A 15,714-nucleotide genomic window follows, 5' to 3' on the forward strand; every position below is an offset into this window, starting at 1 on the left:
AACACCTTTTATGCTGAGCTTTATCGAATGCTCATACTCATTTTCATGGCATAACATTTGTCATTAATATAGGGGCCAATTTATTAAGTTGTGGTAATCAGTGTCTAGTTCTATCACTAGAGCAGAGCTTTCCTGTGCATTGTGAAAAATTGCAAGAGGACTTTGTGAGACTGGGCATCAAAATAGATGATGTTTAGTGGGAGCAAGTGCAAAGTGATGCACGTTGGAAAGAGGAACCCGAACTATAGCTACATGATGGAGCATTCCAAGTTAGGAGTCACTGCCCAGGAAAAGAATCTAGGGCCCGGATTCTGTAACCAGCACCCAAGTCAGTGGCCGCCTTAAAAAGCAGCTGCTGATCGCCTGTCAATCAGTTCAGAGCGCCAGTTACAGAATCACTCCAAGACAGGTAGCTGAAATGTAGGCCAGGACTACATTTCAGCCACTTATTTTTGCCAATAGACCGCAGCAGCTGAACGTGGCAGGGGAATTCCCCCTTCCCCATCAGCTGAGCGACAGGGATTCCCCAAAGCCATGATTCTGTAACTGGCACCCAAGGTCTGGGTATTGGTTACAGATTTGCAGCTTTAGGGAGTCCCTGCCGCTCAGCTGATATCGGAGGAGGAAATTTCCTTGCTGCGATCGGTTGAGAGTGGTCGCAGCAGGGAACCCCTATACCCAACCTCAAATCAGCTGGCAGGAGAGATGCCCACTCCCTCCTGCTCTCACCCCCACCCCTCGCTAACATCCCTGGCAGGAGTGATGCCCAATCCCTCCTTCCAGCAGCCCTCCCTCGAACATCCCCGGCATGAGGGATGCCCAATCCTTCCTGCTGGAACCACCCCACCCTGTAATGTTACCACCAGACACCCCTCCAGGCCATCCCTCCTCCACCCCCTTGAACCCATGTCAGCTCACCCCCCCCCCCCCCAGGAACATCCTCTGCCTTATAATGTTGGCCGGCTGGAGGCATCCTTACTGCCTCCAGCCGGCTGGCCTGCCTTCACACAAATGGCAGGCCTGCCCCTTCCCGGTGAATCATGGGATGCACTAGGGAGGGGCCTTAGACCCTGATTGGCCCAGGCACTTAAGGCCCCTCATGTAGGAGGGGCCTTAGGCACCTGGGCCATCCAAAATCTTAGGCCCCTCTTGCAGTGAATTCTGGGATGTACTAGGAGTAGCCTAAGACTCCAATTGACCAGATCCCTTAGGCCACAGGAGTGGCCTAAGAGATCTGGTCAATCAGAATCTTAGGTCAATGGGAATTACCTCCTCCCTGGACACAGTCAAGGAGTTAGCCCAATATTGTGGGTGCTCAAGCACCCAAAAAGTTGACTCCTATGTCCTCACACACCTGACCAACTCCCTAAAGAGTTCTATTCAAATTAAATTAATAGACTGAGGTGGTCCTGTGCAAAAGCAGGAGGTGAGAAGTGGTGTGCATGTGCAGTGAAGCAACTCAAGCTTCAAGTGCATACTGTACTTAAGCTAAAGTGGAGCTTGGTCTCACATAATTTAAGACTTCCCCCCAAATTCTAGGAAAAGTACCTAAATGTTTGCATGCAATTTTGTTCACCTACCCAAATTATCCATGTAATTTAATGAATAACAAGCTAATTATTGCCGATAATTGGCAACTTAACAAGCAATTGTTAGTGCTAATTAGAATTAGTTACAAGTTATGTGCATAAATTTAGGTGCAAGTCAAAAATGGGGTGCAGAAATGGGCAGGTCATAGGTGGATCCAGGGCATTGCTTTAAGTTATGCACATAATTATAGAATAAAGACATTTGTGCCCAAATTTAGGCACAGGTATTTGTGTCATTTTTCATTGGTACAAAAGGCCGCACTTAAATTTAGGCACAGTTCCCAGGTATAAGAGCTGTTCTATAAACCATGCCTAACTTTAAACACGAATATTTTCGGTGCACTACACTTCTTCCTCTGGATTCGTGGGGGATAGGGGCAGAGCCGGACCGTGAATGGTGAAATACCGCAAATATCTTCTGGTCCGGCTCTGACCCACCCCCGCCTCCCTCCCGCCTTCCCCCCCGGCATCCTGGCCTTACCTGGTGGTCTAGCGGGTTTTCGGAGCAGGAACGATCTTCCTACGCTCCTGCCTCGTGCAGATCGCCAATAGGAAATGGCTGCCGTGAGTTCCCATAGTCTCTCGAGACTACGATGGGAACTCCCCACAGCCATTTCCTATTGGCGATCTACACAGGGCAGGAGCGTAGGAAGATCGCTCCTGCCCCGAAAGCCCGCTAGACCACCAGGTAAGGCAAGGACACCGGTGGGAAGGCTAAACTATGTTTTTTTTTCTTTTTTTCCCCCCTCCCCCCAAAATTGCGAATATGTGAAATCGCAATTGTCAAAACCGCGAATGGGGAGGGGGAAGTGTATATAGAATTCAGTCTTGTAGGTGTATGCTGCTTCAAAGGGGTAGCACTATGGCCTTCCTCCATTCCTCTCCTGGCTCTCCTATGTCTGGGATCTTTCATACATTCCCTCCCCTCAAGGTTATTTGGAATATGCTCTCTGATCTTACCTATGAGAGTCAAAATCTTAAATCTGGCTATGTGCACAAACATGACAAAATGAAAAGTGTGATTAGATAAAATGAATGATAGTATCTGTTTAACAGATCATATGAATTGACTGATAAGCATATAAGTTACAGTGGTTTTCTAAGGAAAAGGTATACATATATTCCCTTGGAAAATCATCGCCTAGAAAATATATGTGATATGCATACCTGTTGTATAATAGTCAAAAATTTCCTGTTTTACTTATGGCTTATTGATGTTTTGTATATCACATTTTCCAATGTATCGGTCAATGTCGTATACACTTCTCCCTCCGTATTCGCTGTGATAGGGGATTAACAGAACTACAAATAACTTTTTCATATGTCATTCCCTGTTTTCTATTAAAAACCAGAAAAAACACCCGAGCCCCCCATATAGGGCCTTCACATGGAACCTCAGCAAGGAGGAACCGAGTCAAGAAGAACATCAGGGGACAGGGGCAACAGGCAAAACAAGGCCCTCATGACAAACTCTAATAAACATATGTTAAAAAAAAACCCATCATGAATATGGTGAAACCGCGAATAACATGGTGGGAGACCTGGCCTGTTCCTGAAGGAGAGGCAAAACACGGTGAAGGAAAGTGCTGGGAATCAGCGATTTTCTCTGTAAACACTTAGAATCAGCGATTTCTCTATGCAAGCTGATGTAATTTGGAGGGAGGAGCCAGCAAGCTAAAAACCGTGAATAATCGAAACCGTGATTGCTGAAAACGCAAATACGGAGGGAGAAGTGTACATTTCTCTCTATTCAGGTTCTTTGTTTTTCCTATCTGTCCCGATGGGCTCATAATCTAACTATGGTACTTGGAGCAATGGAGGGTTAAGTGACTTGCCCAAGGTCACAAGGACCAGTGCTGGGATCGAGCCCACAACCTCAGGGTGCTGAGGCAGGAACTCTAAAAACTGGGCCACTCCGCCCTCCATGCGTGCAGCTGTATTTCATAATGTGTGTAAGGACCATCTGTGCTCAGATTGAATAAATTGATTCACAAGTTCATATTAGTCCAGTGAGTTTTATAAAAGGAAATTTGTACGTGTGAAACACGTTTACCCATGGACATTGCTTTAAAAAAAAACCAAAAACATAATTAGCAAAAAGTTGTACTTTTCATTGTAGTTTTTAACTTTAGTATTGTCGCTCAATCTGTAACATATTTATGAAATCTAAAAACCCATTCAGAGGTTAATGGTTGCAGTCAAATCTTGTTGTTTCTTTGCCATTTAAGACAGATGTAAAAAAATATTCTAAATGTTAAAATCATGTGTCTTTTGTTTACACTGATTTAAACTGGTATTTTTTTTCCAGTGAAGCTGATAAATTAGTTGCTGTTAGAAGGTTCGGCTAAAGCAAATGAAAATAATTTATCAGAGAAACAACAGAAAATGAAACATTGCATCATTTTTCAAAATTAGAAAATCAATCAAAAATTGTAGTAACAAGTCAACTGAACCTGCATGACCCTGTGTAGAACAATTAAAAATACTTTTCTTTCTAGAAGATTAATGTATATTTTATTACTAACTTTATTCCCACAAACTCAAGCACAACAAGAAGTTAACAAACTGGGAAATGTAAATCTAAATATGTAAAGTAAAATTCCAATAGGCATATGATAGCTTATATCTTTGTATAGATCTTTAGAAGTATAAAAATTTCCCATCTTCAGAAATGTACTCAAATGTAGAAAAAAACATCTCTAATCATGGCCCTTAGTTTCTTCATTTTTGCAGCCATTGCAAATGCAATAAAATTAGGTTACTCTGGTACTTTGTATGTCCAAGTGCTTTGAAAATGAGCCCTTTAATATACTGTATATACTCGAATATAAGTTGATCAGAGTATAGGATGAGGTACCTTTTTTCCGAGTATAAGACGAGGTAAGCTTTCCCCCCAAAAAGGAGGGAAAAAGGTTGGCTCGGATATAAGATGGGGGGATTAATATTCATGTGCCCTGCCCCCTCCCTCCCCTGCCAGGCTCTGCACTCAGTTCCCCTCACTGCACCCAGCCCCCTTCCCTGCCAGTCTCTCCCCCTTCCTCCTTGCCAGACTCTGCACCCAGCCCCTCTCCCTGCCCCGTCTCTCCCGATGTCTTGCAGGCCTCCACTGGGCCTGCCGTATGATCTGGTGGTCTGGAACAGGAGGGATCCCTCCTGTCCTGGCCAACTCTACCAATTTTTTTTACCTCCCTCCCACCTCCCTCCATGTACCTTTTTGAATCCTTTGTGGTCTAGCGGTGTACCAGGTAGGAGCGAGTTTTCTGTGCTCCTGCCCTGTGCTGAGCCCCTCCCTGAATATTGATTTAATAGTGTACACAGATTTCCTTTTAGGCACCCTATTGAAAAATTGCTCTGTAAACTTTAAAAAGTTCAGAAAGTTCAATTTGGAAAAAAAATAATAGAAGACATAGGAGGCCCTTTTACTAAACCATGGTTAACATGGCAAAATGCAGGAATATACTACACTGTAGCTGCAAATTCTACATAGCACTCAGCTATGTAGAATTTTACTAATGGTGCCCGAGTTACTAGCAATTATTGTTCAATACCTGGCCACAGTTAACGCGGCAGGAGGTGATAACTGCTCCTATATTAACTATGAGTTAGTGTGCAGTAAATTTAATGCTCTAGCTGGTTAAAGCTTCCATGCCCACTCTCTACCCATGGCACACTCCCAGCAGAAGAATTCATTAGTATACTTTTTAACATGAGAAAAAAGGCTAACTAATACAAACATATTGCTGTTGCCCTTTCTGTACCTTAATGTGTTAATTGGTTAATGCACTTCTGTAAAAGGGTCTATTGATTTGCTATTTTTCCTAGGCCCGGATGCACTAAACATAATTGCTAATACCAACTGGATCGCTGTTGGCCGATACTCTGGCTGATTGTGGAAGAGCAATCGATGTACCAAAAAGATTGCATGAAATGATTTGCGCAGAGGTTCAAGTCTGATCGATGTGAGAGCAACTCTCACACATGCACAAAGCTGGCAAAGGGAAGCCCGAACAGCTGAGTGGCAGCAGAGGCCCTGAAAGCAGCCTCCTGCCACTCAGCTGTTCAGGGCAGGAAACCTTTTTTTCTTTTTCAATGGACAGATGTTGTGCATGTGTTACACACACACAATATCTGCCAAATTAAAAAAAAGCCCTCCCCAACGTCCCGGCACTGGGAACCAACCAACTCCCCCCCCCCCCCCCCCCACATACACACACACACATACAGCAGTGAAAACAGCAGGAGGAATGCCCACTTCCTCCTGCCATGCCATTCCCACCCCCACTCCTGCCAACAGAGGCCCCCCTTGAACCATCTCCTACCCTTTCCCCTTCCTTCCGAATAAAAAGGCAGGAGGTAATGTCCACTCCCTCCTACCACTGGAAGATCCATCAAACCCCCACTACTCCCCAACCCCCCCTCCCCCAATACTATTGCTAGATGTTGGAAGCTGGAGGGGAGCATGGTCCCTCCACCTCTGAGGCCCGACCATCCAAAATGATGGGCCTTCCCCTCCCCGGTACACCATGCAATGCACGAGAAGGAGCCTAAGACTCTGAATGACTCAGTTGCATAAAATCCCTCCCCTCAGGCGTCTGAGCCAATCAAGGCCTTAGGCTCCTCCCTCTGTATCCCATGTGCATGGGGAGGGGCCTAAGGTCCTAATTTGCTCAGATGTTAGACCTTAGGCCCCTCCCTGTGCATCACATAGGATACAGAGGGTGGAGCTGAGGGGCCTTAGGCTCCTCCCTGTGCATCACATGGCGCACCAGGGAGGGGAAAGCCCTTCATTTTCAATGGTCGGGCCTCAAAGCTGGAGGGACTGTGCTCCCCTCCAGCTTCCAACATCTAGCAATGGTATGGGGGGGAGGTTTTGGGGAGTAGTGGGGGTTCAGTGGAACTTCCAATGATAGGAGGGAGTGGACATCTTTCCTGCCTTTTTTTTTCGGGAGGAAGGGGGAAAGGTAGGGATGGTTCGGATGGGCGGGCCTCGGAACTGGAGGGACCATGCTTCCCTCCATCGCCCAATGTCTACCAAAGATATTATGGGGGGGGGATTTGTGGAGTGGGAGTTTGGGTTCAGGGGAGCATCTGGTGGGAGTGGGCATCCCTCCTACCTTTTTATTTCAGGAGTAAGGGGGGAAGGGGATGGTTCGGGGGTAAGAGCCTCCATTGGCAGGAAGGAGTGGACATCCCTCCTGTCAATTTTCTCTCATTGGGTGTACGCATGACAGGAGGGAGTGGGTATCCCTCCTGCCAATTTTCTCTCATTGGGTGTACGCATGACAGGAGGGAGTGGGTATCCCTCCTGCCAATTTTCTCTCGGAGGGGGGAAGGGAGGTTAGAGCATCAATCGCTTGGTTACTTTGCATGGGATTTTTGCTAATTTGCATGGCCGGATCAGAAAATGGGCAATCGAGGAGAAAAACACACAGCCATTTTGTGAATCGGATCAGTAAAAACGATCATAGCTAAAGCTGTGAAAACAGGTTTAGCGACGATCACCAACTTTAGTGCATCTAGCCCCTAGTCCTTTATTTTTGCACATTCTCTTTTTGTCTGTGTTTGCTATACTTCAGTATCTTCTGCACAAATTATGTATTACTACTGTTTTTTACGTTCATGTAGGTTATTTCACAACTGCGGATACTAAGCAGATCAGTAACAGCAGGCTGCAAATTCGATAGAGAAATCTGGTCTAATGAGCTTTCTCCTGTTCTGAACTTGTGGAAAAAACTTAATCGGGTAAGGGAATTTTTTTTTCATTTATAAATTTAATTAATTAGAAAGTTACAATTCAAACATTTAGTAAGCATATATCACCAACTATAAAATTTTCATATAATCAGCCATTCACTATCTTCCCCCTCCCTCACCCCTAAATGCCATATTCTCAATTGGGTGAAATAAAACAGCAGCATACAGTAATTCAACAGCTACACAGTCAAGTCACATTATTATGACCACCGCCTACCTCTGATGTAAGGGACGCACAGCCAGTGAACGAATGCACATGTCGCGCTCAGACATCAAGGTTATGTAAAGTGGGATATCGGCAAGTTGCCAATATAGCAACTGTGGCTATCATAGGGAAAATAGTAGAGTTTGTGAACTGTTCACAAGCTGTTATAGTTAAAATGTATTGTGAGTGGACAAATGGAACCTTTCGATGAGCTGACCTGGTAACTGTGGGGCAACATAAGCCATTGGTGCGAGAGTTGAATGTTGGCTGTGCAGGTTGGTGCAAATTGATCATCACACTACTGTGGAGCAATTCACCATCCAATCAAATCAGGGGGCTTCCAGATGTGTGTCCAAAATGACTGTGCAGTGAACCCTGTTGCAAATGGGGTTCCGGAGCAGATGGCTGGTAACTGCACCCGTGCTCACAAGGGTTCATTGCAAAAAATGACTACAATTTGCACATGAATACTGATATTGGACTTGCATCGACTGGCAGAGGGTTGCCTTCTCCGATGAGTCACATTTTGAGCTCTATCGAATGGACGAAGTGTGAGATAATAAAATTTGCGGACAACACCAAACTATTTAGTGGAGCTCAGACTAAAGAGGATTGCGAAGAATTGCAAAGCGACTTGAACAAACCCAGGGAATGGGCGACGAGATGGCAGATGAAGTTCAACGTTGAGAAATGTAAAGTATTACATGTGGGAAACAGAAACCCAAGGTACAACTATGTTATTAAATGAGAGTACCCAAGAAAGGGACTTGGGGGTAATGGTGGACATGACAATGAAGCTGATGGCACAGTGCGCAGTGGCCGCTTAGAAGGCAAACAGAATGCTAGGCATAATCAAGAAGGGTATTACAATCAGAACGAAAGAAGTTATCCTGCCGTTGGATCGGGCAATGGTGTGTATGCATCTGGAGTACTGCGTCCAATATTGGTCGCCGTACCTTAAGAAGGACATGGCGTTACTCGAGAGGGTTCAGAGGAGAGCGACGCGTCTGATAAAGGGGATGGAAAACCTTTCATAAGCTGAGAGATTGGAGAAACTGGGTCTCTTTTCCCTGGAGAAGAGGAGACTTAGAGGGGATATGATAGAGACTTACAAGATCATGAAGGGCATAGAGAGAGTAGAGAGGGACAGATTCTTCAAACTTTCAAATAATAAAAGAACAAGAGGGCATTCAGAAAAGTTGAAAGGGGACAGATTCAAAACGAATGCTAGGAAGTTCTTCTTTACCCAACGTGTGGTGGACATCTGGAATGCGCTTCCAGAGAGCGTAATAGGGCAGAGTACGGTACTGGGGTTCAAGAAAGGATTGGACAATTTCCTGTTGGAAAAGGGGATATAGGGGTATAGATAGAGGATTACTGCACAGGTTCTGGACCTGTTTGGCCACCGCATGAGCGGACTGCTGGGCACGATGGACCTCAGGTCTGACCCAGTAGAGGCATTGCTTATGTTCTTATGTCAGGCATGGAACCACTGAGAACAAACACCCAAAAACTATTATTGGACATACACAAGCTGGTGGCTGCAGCATTATGGTCTGGGGAATGTGTTCTTGCTATGGTCTGGGACTCTTGATACCTCTGGAAGGCATTCTCAACTGATAATGGGTCTCTATCTATCCTTGCCAATCAAGTACACCCATATATATTGACGGTAATTCCCTATGGGATCTTTCAACAGGACAATACGACATGTCATACCATCAGAATTGTTTGCGAGTGATTCAAAGAGCAAGGCCAAGACTTCCAGATACTTCCCTAGCCTCTGAATTCCCCATACCTTAATCCATTCGAGCACATTTGGGACCACCTCGATCGACATGTTCGACAACTGGATCCACCACCAAGCAGTTGTCAGATGCACTGCAGTCTGCATGGCTCCAGATACCTCTAGCAACCATCCAGTATCTTATTGAGTCATTCCCACTTCATCTGCCGTCCATGCTGCCAGAGGCGGTTATTCTGGATATTAGCAGGTGGTCATAAAAATGTGACTTGACCATGTATAATATGTGCATCAGAATTCAGTGTCCAAGCTAGAGCTGGATCTTTCTCCATTGTTTATATGGCCCCTGCCCTTTCTCAAAGCATCCAAGAGCATGAGATATTCGCTAGTTAGGATGCTTTATTAAGAAGGTGATTGTTAGACTGTTGAGAGGGCAAGATAATCTCTTTATTTTAACTGGCTATCTTTAAGCAAATATTCAGATGAACATAAGTGGCAAGAGTTACACCTGAAAATTCACCTCAGTTTAATTAGTCAACAGATTTAAAATCAATATTAACCTGTTCAATTGGGGGTAGGGGGTGGGGAGGATGTACGAAAAAAAAATAGTTCAAAATAATATCTTTTTTTTTTAATTCTTTATTCATTTTTGCATATTACAACAAGTGTATTAGATAAAATCATATGAACTTATAAATACACACTTGATTAACTCTCATATAACACATTAAATATAACATTTCATTACATATTTATATTCTATAATATCTTGAATATTATGTAATACACCTACTATCAAAACAATTATTATTAAATAGAAACCCTCCCATCCCCATCCCTTCCTGTAACAGAATTTCATACAAATATATTAAGATTATTGATATATTCATATGCATTATGAGATAAATAAAAATAATACCCACCCTTTTCCCTTCTATCAAATATCTTACTTTGAGAAAATGTTATCATTCATTACAAAAGTCTGTTCAAAAAATATCTAAGATCAGAGTCTGCTGAACAAACACTCTCTTAGTGCCACTAGCTTTTTTTAAAAAAAGATTATATTGTGCCTCCAGCGAGTAAGTAATACAGACTAGCACTATGGAGACTTTTAGGAGCATTTTCAAAACTCTAAGATGTCCAAAAATGGCATAAATCAGCACTTGGGCCAGAACTAATTGCCTAATGATTGAATCTCCCACTATAACGGCTGTCTTAACCCTTCTCTCCTGAACAGTTCAAAGCTTACTAAAATAGCTAAATTTTACAACTTTCCCATACAAATCAACTCATAAAGGAGGATATAGCTTAGATTTTATTTGCGCTATGTCTTACAGTTTAAAATTCCCCCTGATCATGTCAAATCGGAACCAGTTATCTGGCCCAACCATTATCTTTTCAACTTCTATTTAAAACTACCCAAAATATTCATCCTAAAACCTCAAGAGGACACATATACAGTAAGGCACAATAAGATACCAACAATGGAATTCTGGCAATTAATTATGGATCAGTTAGAATCTATGAATGCTGATGTAGATGAGACTCTACTCTCATGGCATAACATCAGTTCTGGACAAGATTGTTCCAGTTAAGGTATCTAAGTTGAAGCAGAAAAGCAACCCATGATTCACTGAACCATTACTACAGTTATGAACCAAACTAAGGAGGTTGGAGAGAGCTTGGAGGAAGGATCAGAACTAGGAATGCTATATAAGATGGAGAAGAGAGGTAAAGCAGTATAAAGGAGCGGTAACTAAGGTTAAAAAAGCAATGTTATGAAAAGCTGATCAAGAAACTCCTTCAAAAATTTTCTTCAAGAATTTCAATTTATTAATATCTATTAAAGAGGTTTTTGCTGACTCTACCATGCAACAACTGGATACATATAGTTTGGCATGCTATTTTGAAAACAAGATTAAGTTAGTAAGGGAAAAGTTTGCAGATGGCTTCATCAAATTAGATGTTTGAAATAATAATATGGAAACTAGAATTCCAGCTGATAGATGTTGGAAAGAATTCTCCTTTGTCACGCCTGTTTTAATCTCAGGCTTGCTAAAGAGACTTTCAAAGAAATATTGCTGTCTAGATATTTGCCCATCAAAGATGTTATAGTATATTCCTCCTAAATTTCTAATATGGCTGACAGACCTTATTAATACATGCTTAGGAAAAAGCCTTATATCCAAAAACCTTATCCGCTATCGCACTAACTCCTAAACCAAAGACCATGCAGCTAGATTTATCAAAAACAGAGAACTTCAGACTAGTGGCAGAAATAAAATAGCCAGCAAAACTATTCGAATTCTGTGTTAACTTACAGCTAACAGACTTTCTATACAAGCTTGATGGATTTCATAGTTTGCAGCATAGTACAGAATCCTTATTGCTAGAATTAACCACGAAAATGAAGTCTTATTTGAGTAAGGGCAAACAATCTATTCTGTTGCAGTTCAACATTTCAATGGCATTTGATGCAATGGACCATTCCTTACTATTCAAATTAAGTGAACTAGGCCTACTGGGTATGGTATTGAAGTGGTTCTCGGAGTTTTTAGGCAATAGAACTTATATAGTAAGGAAGAGTAGCAGCAAGTCTCAAGCCTGGAGAGCATTCTGCAGTGTACCGCAAGGCTCTCCACCATCTCCATCCTTGTTTAATGCAAAACCTAAGAGCCTTGGGCAGATAGTCTTGTTTGGTAGCTACAGCCCACTGCCATGTACTGAATTGGTGCCGACAACAGGAGAAAAACTTAAAATTGAGAGAACATCGAAAGTTTTAGGCATTATAGACTCTGACCTTGGCTTTGCTGACCAGATTAATTCCTCAGTGAAGAAATCTTTCTTTAGAATAAGACAATGAAGAAGAATAAGATCAGTTTTGTCAAGCTAGTTTCAGGACAGTTACACAAGCAGCTCTACTTTCTTACTTTTCTTACTGCAATTCACTTTACTGTGACATAACAGAAAAAGAGTACAAGAGATTACAACTACTGCAAAATACAGCAGTCAGATTGATCTTTTGATTAAACCAATTTGAGAGAGTTATAGAGTTACACTGGCTACCCATTAAAAAGAGAGTTCCATTTAAGGTTGCTTATATGGTCCATAAAGCAATATATGGAGAAAACTCCAATGAACAAGTCTCTAAGATCACAATTATGAGCTTCTTTTATACCTCAAGATTGACACATTGTTTCTAAGTTGACTTTTCCTTCTCCTTTATGTTTTGCTGGAAAAAGATACGTGAATCTACTTTTGAATTTCAAGGCCCTAAAGTTTGGAATAATCTACCACTGTGTTTACGTCAACAGGATTCATATTACCAGTTCAGGAAAATGTTAGACATACCTCTTCTCTTTTTAATTCTATCAACTGTTGACCATATTTAATGGTTTAAGGATCTTACTGTAAACCACTTTTGATCCTTGTTGAAATTTTCAGGATATAAGAAACTGTATGGTATGTTATGGTACTTTACCAGGTTGATGCTCTCCTTTAAGAAGACCTCCCTCCTCTGAGGCAGCAGTGCCCTCTAAGGTACCAGACTGCTCTATTGATATGTCTATGTGGCCAGTCCATTACAATGTTGGCCCTTCCCACATCCAAATGGTCTGGATTTGAACATTTTGAACTTGGGACGGTTTTGTGGTTGAAAATGGTGAATAAAGTTGGACGTTCTAAGAGTTCAATGTCCTGGTGGCCAAGATGTTTAGCTAGGCAATTATCAAAAAAAATTTTGGGGACATCTTGTGGTGATACCGGTTTTGAAAATGGCAGTTTCTCTGCCTCCAACTTTTGACATCTTGCAGGAAATGTCCAAAGTCGGACTTAGATGTCCTATCAGAAAAAAGGCCCTCTGAATATTGCTAAATACAGTATATGGGCCCTTTTTCACATTGTGCCCTTTATGAGAAATGTTCTAATTTCCTTTATTCTTCATCCATATTATTGTTATTTATTAACACACACACACCTCTTTTATGAAGCTACATTAGCGTTTTTTATTGCCGGCTAAGGTGATAAAAGCTCCAACGCTCATAGAATTCTTATGAGCGTCAGAGCTTTTACCACCGCGGCCAGTGATTAAAAAAAACCCCTAATGCAGCTTCATAAAAGCAGGGGGGGGAGGGGGTAAACTTGCTGTACCACTTATACCAAAAGAGGATCTAGGTGATTTACAATAAGCTAAAATACAAATAAATAGGGAAAAATTAATGCCATTAAAATTAACAAGAAAGAAAATCATTCATAACAAAGGGGTATCATGTAGTCCAGATGTTGAGAAGCCAATTAATCTTTGTTCTGTACTGACACTCTTTCTAGAAGGTTACTATTGTTCCAGCATGTTTCTGCTACTACTCTGTGGAATTCAGTGGCTTACTGGCACCCCTTATGGGCACCTTGCTTGTCATTTTCTAACTTCCAATTTACTGATGATTTTTGAGTAGAATTTTCTTTTTCATGAAAATTAACATGCACAGAGGTGAAAATGTAACCTGGGTGTATTTTTCTCCTTCTGACCTGACAATACTTTTGTGTGAAGGCTCTTACTAGAAAATACACATAGATTTAAAAATGCAATCTGTAATACTTTGCTTCGTTTAACCTGTTTGTCACAAGAGGATCATGAATAGGCCAAATGAATATGGTCTCTAGTTGATGAACTGGGTTTGAAAGTGGTTGACTGACAGATGATAGTAGCTGTAAACAGAATTCACTTAAAGGAGAGAACGCTGAGTAGTGGAATAGCTCAGGGATTTTATTCTGGGGCCAGGTTTTGAAAACCTTTGCTGAAGGTTTAGAAGGAAGTTAGCATTTTTTGAGTGACAAAACTTGCAATAATGTTTGGAAATTAAATGCTTAGCAGTTAAACTTTAATATAAAAAATGCAAAGATATGCATCTGGAGTGCAGATATTCAAGGGAGCTAGCTGTATGTGATAGAGGCAGCAGCTTGATATGCATGAGCCAAGAGAGAGACCTTAGGTGCTAGTGTTTGATGATCTCAAGGTTTCTGGACAATAGAAGCATAACCAGTAGCAAAATGGAACTGGTGATACGCCCACTAGAAAATACTCTCCCAGACCATAAAGCTAACAAGTGCATAAACAGAAAGAACTAGAAAGTAATCAATAGATAAATGAATAAAGAGTATTCAGGTTGTGATGTAATACAGTCTGTAATACAGTGTTCAGTTTTGGAGGCTGTATCTCAGTAAGGATATACAGAGGCTAGAGGTGATCCAGGGAAAGGTAACCAAAATAGTGTAGGGTCTGTGCCTGAGGAGATTTAAATTCCGAAATATATATATACACAAAGAGCTTCTTTTACTAAGCTGCGATAACATTTTTAGCGTGCGCTGAATTGCCGTGTGCGCTAAACCCACGCTACGCGGCTAGAACTAATGCCAGCTCAATGCTGGCGTTAGCATCTAGCGCATGCGGCAATTTAGCGCACGCTAAAACCGCTGTCGCAGCTTAGTAAAAGCAGCCCTAAGAGAGGAAGAACAGGGAAGATACAATTTAACCATTTAAATACTTGAAAGATTTGAATGCACAAGACTAATATTTTCCAAAAGAAAGGAAACTGTAGATCTAGAAAACGTAATATGAAGCTGCAGGGAGGTAGATGTAGAAATAATATCAGGAAATATTGATTTTTATAAGGAAAGGGTGGTTAATGCCTAGAAAGTGCTCTTCTAGAATACGGTAGAGGCAAAAAATGGGATATAAATAAACAATCCTTGAAAGGCAAAAGGATGAAAAACAAAGCAATAAATACCTCAATTCAAAACAATAGTGAAATGATTTTTACACTTCTTAAGAAGGCATAGGTTTGAGGAGAGCAAGTGGGCCATTTTGTTCTTTATCTACTATATTGCTATTGTAACCACGATGAATAGAACATCTTTAAATCTGACTAAAAGTGTGGATATTGTAGAAGACAACTTCCAGACTCTCACAAATTACTATTTACCCTTGTAAATGGCTTAGAAAATTGTCCTATGAAAATCGTTTAGCTTCCATATTGCTGCTTACTGACTTTTATATAATTATTTTGGAGTGGCCTGTTGTATTAAGCTGAATTGTATTTCTCAGAAGGCTCATGTTCCTCTATGTAATTAGTATTCGCCAGTCTGTTAATTACCTGTTCAAGTTAAATGCTATGAAAGCTCTTAGGCTTTTTAGTTAAGATACCAGTGGGACAATACACTCTTGGATCATCACATTAAATACTCATTTATTTCACATATCCTTCTCCTTCTTTGTACAATTAATTTATTACATCTCTCTGCATATAGATAAAGATATATATATATATATATATATATATGTGCAGATATATATATATATATGCAGATATATATACTAATGTACTTTGTCTATACACTTCTCCCTCCATATTTGCGGTTTCAGCAAT

General features: G+C 41.5%; 1 protein-coding gene across 3 annotated transcripts in view; it reads left to right on the forward strand.

The window, feature by feature from the left end:
* DYNC2H1 (dynein cytoplasmic 2 heavy chain 1) overlaps window positions 1-15,714 on the forward strand; it is a 499,560-nt gene that overhangs the window by 444,777 nt on the left and 39,069 nt on the right. For all 3 annotated transcript variants that reach the window (XM_033947955.1, XM_033947953.1, XM_033947954.1), the window contains one exon: window positions 7,215-7,331. In XM_033947955.1, coding sequence (XP_033803846.1) covers window positions 7,215-7,331 — 117 coding nt within the window. The remainder of the gene's footprint in view (window positions 1-7,214; window positions 7,332-15,714) is intronic.

Source organism: Geotrypetes seraphini, chromosome 6 (assembly GCF_902459505.1).
Source record: "Geotrypetes seraphini chromosome 6, aGeoSer1.1, whole genome shotgun sequence".
NCBI lineage: Eukaryota > Metazoa > Chordata > Amphibia > Gymnophiona > Dermophiidae > Geotrypetes > Geotrypetes seraphini.